This window comes from Prunus persica, chromosome G6, assembly GCF_000346465.2.
Source record: "Prunus persica cultivar Lovell chromosome G6, Prunus_persica_NCBIv2, whole genome shotgun sequence".
In the NCBI taxonomy this organism is placed as follows: Eukaryota; Viridiplantae; Streptophyta; class Magnoliopsida; order Rosales; family Rosaceae; genus Prunus; species Prunus persica.
The window spans coordinates 3,140,927-3,151,943 of NC_034014.1; the positions used below are offsets into that span (position 1 = coordinate 3,140,927).

Below are 11,017 nucleotides of genomic sequence, written 5' to 3' on the forward strand. Positions count from 1 at the left end.
AATTGTTGATGACTTTACTCGATGCACTTGGCTTTTCTTGATGGTTCACAAATCTGAAACACAAACTCTTCTAAAATCTTTTTTTACTTTTGTCAAAACTCAATTCAATTTCAATGTTAAAGCCATTCGCACTGACAATGGTTCAGAATTTTTATCCATGAAAGAGTTTTTGCAAACCAATGGAATTGCACATCAACGATCCTGTGTTCACACTCCACAACAAAATGGAGTTATTGAGCGCAAACATCGTCACATTCTCAATGTTGCCCGTGCTCTACGTTTCCAAGCCAATTTACCTCTCATTTTTTGGGGGGAGTGTGTTTTAACTGCTGTCTATCTCATCAATCGTTTGCCCACTCCATTATTGTCCAATAAATCTCCTTTTGAGTTGCTCTATCACCAGCCACCAACCCTTAACCATCTTAGAGTTTTTGGGTGCCTTTGTTATGCTACTGTGACTCATCCCCTACAAAAATTTGATGCTCGTGCCACACCTTGTATTTTTGTTGGCTATCCAATGGGACAAAAGGGCTACAAACTTTTTGATCTGCACACCTCCAAATTTTTAGTTAATAGAGATGTTCAGTTCCATGAACATATTTTTCCTTTCTCCACTATCCCACCTCAACCTGCTTCCTCCACTCCTATTATTCCTAACCCAATTTTTGACATTGAACCACCACTTTCTATAAATCCCATTTCATCACCCAATGACATCACGTGTCCACCTCCTGCCATCCCAATCCCAACTAGCATTAACACACCTACCCATGACACCACATGTCCACCTCTTGATGCCTCCCTTGTAGAACCTACCAGCATCACTCCTTCCTCTCCACAACCTCACCCCGCCACCACCAGTCAAGTGGTTCCCAACACTCCACCTATCTCCCATTCATCTGACCACACCTTGCCACTTCTTCATTTTCCATCTGAACCAACATTACTTGGTTCACCTCATTCATCTCCCATGGCTCCAACACGTCATTCCACTCGTCCAAGGCAGGCTCCCGCATGGCACCAACATTACCACATGTCCAACCATGCCTCTTCATCTGCCCGGTCGCCATCTGCTGTTACAGGTACAAAATACCCACTCTCTCATTTCTTGTCTTATTCTCGCATTTCATCCCCCCATTATTCCTTTTTAGTTAACATTTCAGGCACCACTGAACCCACCAGTTATGCTCAAGCCATCCTTGATCCCAATTGGCAGCAGGCCATGCAAACAGAATTAGATGCTTTGGCACAAAACAATACATGGACTCTTGTCCCGTTGCCACCTGGACACAAACCCATTGGTTGTAAATGGGTTTTCAAACTCAAATATAAATCTGATGGCACCATTGATCGTTACAAAGCCCGGCTTGTGGCCAAGGGCTACACACAGGTGGAAGGCATTGATTACCAGGAAACATTCTCTCCTACAGCCAAACTCACCACATTGCGTTGTCTTCTCACTGTTGCCGCTGCTCGTAATTGGTTCATCCATCAATTAGATGTTCAGAATGCCTTCCTCCATGGCGATTTGCACGAAGTCGTGTACATGGACCTTCCTCCCGGACTTCGCCGACAAGGGGGGAATACTGTATGTCGGCTCAATAAGTCCCTTTATGGACTTAAACAGGCTTCCAGGAACTGGTTTTCCAAATTTTCTGGTGCTATTCAACAGGCAGGCTTTCAGCAGTCAAAATCCGATTACTCCTTGTTCACCAAGGTTCGAAATAATTCTTTTACAGCTATTCTTATTTATGTGGATGACATACTTCTCACAGGGAATGATTTGCAAGAAATGGAGCATCTCAAATCTTTTCTCCTCAAGCATTTTCGCATCAAGGACCTTGGTGATTTAAAATACTTCTTGGGTATTGAGTTCTCTCGTTCCAAGAAAGGTATTTACATGTCTCAAAGGAAATATGCTTTGGACATATTACAAGATGCGGGTCTCTTAGGCGCTCGTCCAGATAAGTTTCCAATGGAGCAAAATCTCAGACTCACACCCACAGATGGAGCTTTACTCAATGATCCTATGAAATACCGACGGTTAGTGGGACACTTGATCTACCTCACTGTAACAAGGCCCGACATAGTATATTCAGTTCGGACATTGAGTCAATTCATGCATGAGCCTAGAAAACCACATTGGGATGCAGCACTCCGTGTTCTCAGATTCATCAAAAATTCTCCAGGTCAAGGCTTATTATTTCCTGCATCAAACAATCTTGCTTTGAGAGCTTACTGTGATTCAGACCATGCCGGATGCCGTACCACAAGACAATCTGTCACAGGTTTTTGTATTTTTCTGGGAAATTCTCTCATCTCATGGAAATCCAAAAAGCAACAACATGTTTCTCGTTCATCCGCAGAAGCAGAGTACCGAGCCATGGCAAACGCTTGTTTGGAACTCACTTGGCTACGATACATACTACATGATCTGAAAGTCCCTCAGGTGAACCCGGCTCCATTATATTGTGACAATCAAGCTGCTTTATATATTGCTGCGAACCCTGTATTCCACGAGCGCACCAAACATATTGAGATTGATTGTCACATCGTTCGAGAAAAGCTGCTTGCCGGACTGATCACTCCTTCATATGTCCCTTCCCACGCTCAGTTAGCAGACATTTTTACGAAGCCTTTGGGAAAGAACGACTATACCAGATTAAGCAGCAAGTTGGGACTTCATGACATTCACTCTCCAACTTGAGGGGGAGTATTAGAATAATATATTGTAATTGATATGTTATTATTGTAATATGTTAATTATAACCATACATAGAGTAGTTACTTGATATAGGTAGACAGATCCAAATCAATCCCTAGGATTGGGGATCACGCTATGGAGATTCTGTAATATTGGTAGTATATATTTTGCTGTACTCTACTATTGACAATATACCAAAAAAACCTTCCAACTAAACATTCTTTACATCTTCTTCTGAACTGCAACTATTAAAGCACTGAACATAGTGAAAACATGGACATAGAAACAACTTGTTATAAAAGACTACTGATTTCAGCTGAAAGCTAAGAAGAAAATCATGGGTAAAAAATTCAAGAAAAAATAAAGCTTCAAGACCAGAGTGAGCGATCTTGAGCTGGAATTGGTGAGGAGGAATACAGTATAGCCGCGCGGCTATACTCTTTAAACATATTGTCCTCCTCGTTGTCGTTGGCGAGGCAAACATGTAGTATACTTAAAACGTATAGCCGGTCGGCTATACTTTTTAAATATATTCGAATATTCAAAGATATAGCCGTACGGCTATACTGTTTAAATGTATTGTCGTTGTCGTTGGTGAGGTAAACATATCGTATAGTGTATAGCCGCGCGGCTATACTTTTAATCGTTGTCGTTGGTGAGGTAAACGTGTCGTATAAGAGTATCCGCCCGGCTATACTCTTTAAATATTCGAATATATTTAAAAAGTATAGCCGGGCGGCCATACTGTTTAAATATTCCATTTAGGCTGTTCTGTCCGTGTATTTCTTTCAAACTATTATACATTCATGTTTGTATTCTAATAATAAACACGACAAGGAAATTACTTCAAAATGAGCTCTTTTCTCTTTTTTAGGTAAATTATTATTATTATTATTTTTTAGGGGGTTTGAAAAGATGTTTTAAAGGTTAAGCTCTATATTTTATTTTATTTTTGATTACATTATATGTTAGATAAGTTTAATCTCTAATAACACTAGTATTCAAACTTAAGAAAAATATAAAGTTAATACCTTGGTCCTTATTTCAAAATAATAACTTATGGCCCCAAATAAGCAATGTCAAACGAAAATTTAAAGACATGATTGCAAGATGTGTTTTGTTATATTTTATGAATTATGATAAAAACATTGTTGGTTAACTACAATAGAAAACATTGTGGGAGATGCATTTTATATTGGATATAGGCTATACAATCAAATAAGATTTCCAAAAATATAGGAAGCATGACATTAGAGCACATTGGTGGAGATGTTTTTTAAAATTCTCAACACCCTTTTTTGAGGAGAGAGGTCCAAAAGCCGCGTTAACGCAGCTAATGACACCCAGTCTGAAAATTAGGACTTTTCTATAATAAAAAAACAAGAGGAGAGAGAGGTTTACTTCATTTCATGGTTTGCACTTACTTGACTTCCAATACGTGAACCCCATTAATATTAATTTTTAGTATTAATATTAATTTTTAGCACCCAATGAACAAAGCACAAAGTCTCCCTCCATCTTCTCTATGTAAATCCACCAAGCAAAAACAAAAACACAAACCCTCTCTCCTTTTGTTACACCAACTGTTGTTACAACAGAGATTTTCTCAAAAGCAAAAGCACACACCACTTGTGCTGTGCTCCCAAAACAAGCAACAAAAAGGCAACAGAATCACCATCCCTTCAATCTCACTCTGCTTCCAATCATTAGAGATGAGGTTGAAGGCACCAATTGCCTTAAGATCCAAGCTACTCAAACCATGCAGAAACTTGTTACAAATTTTCAGATTCAAACTCAAAAAACCATTCTTTATAAGAGCCCTTCACTCTCGTCCTCATTACACCAAAGTTGAAAAGGCTCAAAAGGCTCCGAAGAAGAATCGGATAACGGGGTTCCTGTCAGCTTTCTGTTCAACCCGGAAGCCGAAAGGGATGGACAGACTAGCAGCGCTCAAGAGCTTCTCAGAAAAAGGGGGTGATGGAAGGCATTATTCATCACCCATTACACCGGCTTATTTGAAGGCTATGGCTGGAGAACCGGTGGCTTCGGGTCATGAAGAGGTGCAAGATGCATGCAAGAGTTTTGAGAACTATTTGGTGGAGATGATTATTGATGAAGGGAAAGTGAGGGACTTAATGGATGTGGAAGAGCTTCTTTACTGCTGGAAGAACCTGAAAAGCCCTGTTTTCATTGATTTGGTTGGTAGATTCTACGGAGAGCTGTGCAAGGACTTGTTTTCCACCAGCAGTGATGAAAGTTCATAGTGATTCTTCAATATTCAAATTCTTTCTTTCAAAGGCATAATATTTTTGTAATATGGCATGTAAATGCGGAAATGATTCCTTTTATCATGCTTATTCATTCTTCACCAAGGCACCAAATACTCTCAATGATACCATTTCAGAAAAGCAAAATATTGATTTCATTTGCAGGTGGTACAAACAAAATCCAAAAGAATTCAATGCACAATCTGATTAAATTGTATTGTACTCCAAAGCAATCATCATTAAAAGTTCTGCAAATGAATCAAGAAACAAGCAATGCATTCCCAAAGTTGAAGAAAGCGGCTTTGATTAAATTCTGGAAAGAAATAAAAAGACACATGGAAATAAAGAACAATATCCATATAGATGTCAATTTACAGTTTAGAAAGTGATTAACCAGATTCTTGCAGTCTACCATATCCATATAGATATGTCAAAACTTGAAAACTGGATATTACAAACTCAGATTTGAGAGTTAAATCGATTTAACTCTACCAGCTGTAGTTTGGAAAACTCCCACAATTGCTCTCGGCTAAGTTGAACTAACTATTAACATTTCATAACAAAAGTTAGGTTCAGCTGAATGACCAGTTGGTCAGTGAACTGTAAACATTACCAAGGGACGATTACATTTTTGGTTTTGAAACATACACGCGAGACCTCACAATTGTCTCTCCAATTCTAAATCCAGGCATGACCATAAACTCGACTTGTCCTTCATCCAAGACAGCTGCACCTTTGCCATCTTCCTCCACAGATTCCATATAAGCATCTGAGAATTTGCTTCCTCTTTTAACAGCAAATATTTTTGCTTCAGAATCTATTGAAGGTGCAATGCCATGTAAAACCCAAACCCGCATTGCCATTCTTGCAAATATTTGATAGAATGAAGTCCTTGGATGCTTGCCACTCAATACAAGTGTCCTGTGATCCAGATGCCCAAAAAACCATGATTCCATCATTGGATGAACAACTAGCAGATACTTTTCTCCGCAGAATCTGGCAAAATCTGAATCTGGGTTCTCTATCAGGGCATCCATTGGGTCATCATATCTCATAATACCATCCACATTATAAGCTTTCAATGACATCCCATAAAACATTCTCCTTGCAATGTAGGCTTCAAATGCGTACTTCTTGTGGGACCTTTTTGAATATGCAGCTTCCACTTCCACTGCCTTTGCCGCAAGATCCAAATCCCAGCCTGAAGCTTTCATCAAGCTAATTAAAGGCTTCGCAAAATCATGAATGGATTTTGACGCAGCTCTGTAAGCATCCTGAAATGTAGTAATGTTCAAAACCCGTGCATTCTTCCTTTGCAAACTTATCTGCCTTACATTCTCAGCCAATGTCACATTCACCAAGTCCAAATCTCTGAGCTCTTGTTGCAGGCAGATTATATCAGAGTTCTTAACTTCCGTTTGAAACTTCAACTCTTCCAGCAGCTTCTCATTCAGTTCAACCTTCTTCCTCAGGATTGCGGAATGAGATGAATCAGACTTGGGCTTCACACATTGCGTCTCCTTATACACACGCTTAATCTGGCAGAGAGATTCAAGCTCAGCCATAAAATGTCTATCTGCAGCTACAATCTTTTTCGGGTTATAGGGTACATGAGCTTCCTGAAGCTGGATATAAGCTAATTTCAGAGCTGACACAATGTCAAACAACTTGGATAACTCGGCATCCCCACACATACTGCTTGTTCTCGTAACTTCCATGGGCTGGGGATGGATTTTTACGCCATCACGCTCTGTATCCCCGGTCACATCACTTCCATCTTCACCAAAAGGGGCACTAATGTTGTTGGCGTTGTTGGGATGCTGGTGATGGTGATCTTGGTTTTCAGAGGTAAACACACCAATGGATCTCAACTTGCAAACTTTGGCAAACTTGGAGACAATATCAGATATGTTTGAGGAGGGTTTAAGGGGTTTGGGAGTAGCAAACTCCATTCCTTCTTCCTAAAAAAGGTCAAAACACTGAGAACTGATACTGCAGATCTAAATACCAATGGCACTTACAGCACTTTTGCTTCCACAGCATAAAAAAAATCCCAATATGATATAACTTGTCTCAAAATGGGCGTAGCAAATCCAAGAAACCCGGCTAAGAAACAGCCCACTAATATAACACTTGCACAGTAGCACTAGTATTATATACACCAAAAACCCCAAAATAATGCAAAGCCCTTTTGAGGATCAAAGACCCAAAATCAAACTAGAAACAGAGACCAAAATTTCAACAAGGACAAAGCCAACCATGTAGAAGTTGAGCACCAGCAAAGCACAAAAAATACAAAAAAGGGCAGAGGACAAAACTCAAAAAGGAGCAAACTTTTACAAAACCCAAAAGCAGACAGCAAGAGAAGCGATTCTAGAGCAGCAGCAGTAGCAGAGTACATGCACAACAACAACAACAGCATTTGGGATTCACAAAACGAAAACTTACAAACCAGCAAGTGAAGGAACTAAACGACGGCGTTTCAAGAGCTATATCGTGTTGTTGGTCTCCAGTGTCCAGTCTGAGCAAATGGGTTGAGGCTTGAAGGGGGTCTGGTTTGGTGCAGCAGCAGTAGATGCCATAAAATCATATTTTAAGCAAAGCATTCATACTGCAAATCACATATACGCGGTGTTTGGAAAAATGTGATGCGAAGTTCAAAGTTTAGTGATTTTTTTAAAAATAATATTTATTTATTTTATGGGAAAAGGAGCTAAACCCAACTGGGAATCTTTACTGTTTGTGTTTCTGAAGAACCCTCCTGCTCTGCCTGCCACCATTTTGAAATTCTTCCTCTCTCTCTCTCTCTCTCTCTCTATTTTTTTTTTCAAAAAAAATTTCTGCTTTTTTTAATTTTAGATTTTTAGAGAAAGGGGCGCACGTAGTTACCAAAAAGTTATAAGAATTAGGGACCGCACGCGAGTTTCTTTTAACTTCTGTGTCAGAGGCTCAGAGCGTTACGCAACCCAATGACGCTGTGACAATTTTCTGCTGCTTTGGATTTCCAGATTCAATCGCAGCCGTTTATCAAAACTGAATAAGAGACGACGTCGTTTGAGCTGGACCTGTGTGGAAAGCAAACTGCTCAGTGTGCTGCTCACCAACAACAAGAAGTTGATCTGGATTGAGTGATATTGGGTTCATGGTCCGGTTTTGGGCTTATAGTCGGATTTCCCGTTTAGATTTTTACGAATTTTTTTTTTCAACAAAGTTAAGAATGTTACTAAACTAAATGATCATTCGTCTGTAAATTATATTGTTAAATTCAATATCGTCTACAATACTGCAAATTCAAATTTGTTTGAGTTTGATAAGTTTGGATTCATAATTTTTCGAAAGGCTTTTAGGGCAAGGCCTCTTAGTAGGAAAACCAAATTTTGATAGGATGAAGGGCTAGTTTTAGAAACTGTAAAGGGAAAGTGTAACTAGAACTTAGAAGAGAAGTTTGCCTTGTTGTCGAGATGGGTTAAACTTAAAATGCATGATCACGTGAAGAATCTGAGCTGAATGGATGTGTTGGTAAATGTATGCCTAAAAGGGACAAGAAGTGAGTACAATGTTAGAAAGTAGGAGAGAGATGCAAGCAAACTCCAAAACTTCAAAGCATTAAATATTGAGAGAGCTTGCATGAAGCCAAGCTCATGAAAACGATATAAAAATGAGGAAGAAGAAGGGTGGAGGGGCCGTCTTTATTCTCTCCCACCTGCATTCCTCCTATCCTAGTCATCTCCTTCACTTCTCTTTTTTTTCTTCTTCCTGTTTTCACATATGGAACTCTTAATTAGTTAATAGCTCTTAGTCTTGGTACATTATTACCAATACAAAATCATAAGATAGATAGTAGATAGTGTGAATAACATTCCGTTTGCAATTTCGATTTTGATTCTTAATTTTTTATAAAAAAATAAAGTGTTACGCGCTCTCTTCGCTTGTATTCTTGCACTCGACCAAAGAAGTACAAATAATATTTGTTACTATGGGAGTGTTATTTGCACTCTTCCGGAATAGTACAAGTATCAACTGCATGGTCAAATAACAAGTTTGAAATATACTCAATTTAGCTTGGTGGGTTCTTGTCTGTGATAAGACAATGAGTTATGTTTTGGTAGACCTCTTTGTGGTCCTATTTTCTAATGAACAAGATATGGTAGGCCTCTTTAAATCTAAGATCACGAACCCGGTTGGACAAAATGGAGACACAACACCTTCAAGAAAAAGAAATATGAAATCCTTGTAATGTTGGATGGAGAGCTACAAATAAAATATGAAAATTGAGATATTATTTGCACTTCTACACTGCATGTACTGGAGTCATTGCATTGAGGGAGTGATAATATCCTCCATTAATTTAAAGGTCCAATTTGTTGTTCAGTATTCTTCAAGAGAGAAGTACTAAGAGCAGTCGCTCATGATTTTTTTGATGTTCAGTATAGTAATAAGTCTTATATATGTATTCACAACTAAAAGTAGCTCACTCGTATACGAAAGACTGTTCACAAGCATAGCTCTTTCTAAGAATTCAATACCCTACCATGGGCACCAACCATTTATTAAAGTATGTATTAGTATGACACCATTCAGATTTGATGAAATCTAGCAAAATTCTATGTGTATGATGTATACCACTCAAGAGGGATTAAATCCTGACCAAAGATCTAATAGCCGCTAAAGTGTCCTTTTACAAGAAGAAAGCCCTCAAGAAAAAAAAAATTTGTATGATATTAATAAGCTCAAAGTGAGTCCCATATGTCAAAATCACACAATAGTGCTGTCAGCTTTGTTCAAAGAAATGTGAAATGCAGAGGGCCTGTCAGGACAGGAGAGGATTGTTTGCCCACACATTTAACCTATACATTTCCCATCTCTCTCTATCAATCAAACGCCAAAGCTGTGGTGGGACAAAGGCCAATTTAATTGAAGTTTGAAATTTATATTCACATTTGACTAAGTGGGATTATATTCATACACATATATATATGTGAGACAATGACTGTTGGACTTGGTTTCTACTAGCAAAGAGGAAGCCTAAGAAAGCAAAGGGCATCAGAGGCCTACAGAGCAGAAACAAAAGCATGGAAACAAGAGCAGGTTTGCAATTTTGCAGAGAGGCTTAATAAGTTAATTTCCCTCTTCTCTCCACATCTGCATTGACCAATGCCCGCGATTGCACCCAACAGCTTATTCTTTGTTAGGGACAATAAGAGTAATAAAGTTAAAACATGTGTTGTTCTATATGGTTTTTGAGTGTCTTTACTTCATGGCACAAGAATCCACTTCAAAATTCGATTTCTCATTTTTGTAAGTCACGGGTTGATATATATGCAAAAATAACCCATTATAAATGAAAGGAAATTCTATATGTATGTCAAACTGTGATGCGTAGGTAACTGGAAATGGCTACTTCCAAAGCAAAGAGCCAAGTGGTCTAGCCATCTATTTTAAATGTTAATGTCTGCAGAATGGAAGGTTAGTTTGGTAAGAGTGGCTGCAGATATGGTTATATATATATTGAATAATTTGTCCATGGTCTATGTCGTTGTCTTTTGGCAACTCATGTTAGGAAAAAGGAAAACACGGGTCTGTCATTTCACTATCTCCCCAAAGAGAACATATGCTTATTCCATCATTAATTCCATGAGAAAGATAAGAGATTTAGCTTCCAAATAGCAAATTTAACTTCTTCTTTTTTCCTTATAAGCCTAACTTTGTAATGCTGCAGTGATGATCACTTTGTAATGCTGCAGTGCTGATCACTTTGTAATGTCTCATGGGATCATGGATAAGCAAAAGTAACTTTTCCTCAGATATCTTTTATCTTATTATGTTTGAAATTCATGCTCTTTCTTTTTCAAGTATTGTACTTGATGGGAAAGTTTGCCATTAATTCTGTCTTCTAAATGATCTTATGCATTCAAAGCCAATAAATTTTTTAGGTTAATTTATTCATTCTGGGAAATTTAGCCAGGGAGAGGAGAGGACATCAGAAAAGACATTCTGAAACCATGAATTGAATCAGAGACGTGTAGAAAGTTAGAAAACCATGTGA

At 38.5% G+C, this 11,017-nt stretch overlaps 2 protein-coding genes across 3 annotated transcripts; one reads left to right on the forward strand and one right to left on the reverse strand.

The window, feature by feature from the left end:
• LOC18774502 (transcription repressor OFP17) lies at nt 4,417-5,071 on the forward strand. The gene has a single exon (XM_020566709.1). The coding sequence runs from the start codon at nt 4,417-4,419 to the stop codon at nt 4,966-4,968; it is 552 nt and encodes a 183-aa protein (XP_020422298.1). The 3' UTR covers nt 4,969-5,071.
• LOC18774701 lies at nt 5,297-7,783 on the reverse strand. 2 transcript variants are annotated; one of them, XM_007207551.2, is made up of 2 exons: nt 7,420-7,783; nt 5,297-6,932 (listed from the first exon to the last, which is right to left on the reverse strand). In XM_007207551.2, the coding sequence occupies exon 2, from the start codon at nt 6,921-6,923 to the stop codon at nt 5,595-5,597; it is 1,329 nt and encodes a 442-aa protein (XP_007207613.1). In that variant the 5' UTR covers nt 6,924-6,932; nt 7,420-7,783; the 3' UTR covers nt 5,297-5,594. The 2 variants fall into 2 exon arrangements, with proteins under 2 accessions (XP_007207613.1, XP_020420819.1); XM_020565230.1 differs by having other exon boundaries at nt 7,424-7,766.

Excerpts from the sequence above, each read along its gene's own strand:
- LOC18774701 (XM_007207551.2), bottom strand. The coding sequence starts at position 6,923 with ATGGAGTTTGCTACTCCCAAACCCCTTAAACCCTCCTCAAACATATCT.
- LOC18774502 (XM_020566709.1), top strand. The coding sequence starts at position 4,417 with ATGAGGTTGAAGGCACCAATTGCCTTAAGATCCAAGCTACTCAAACCA.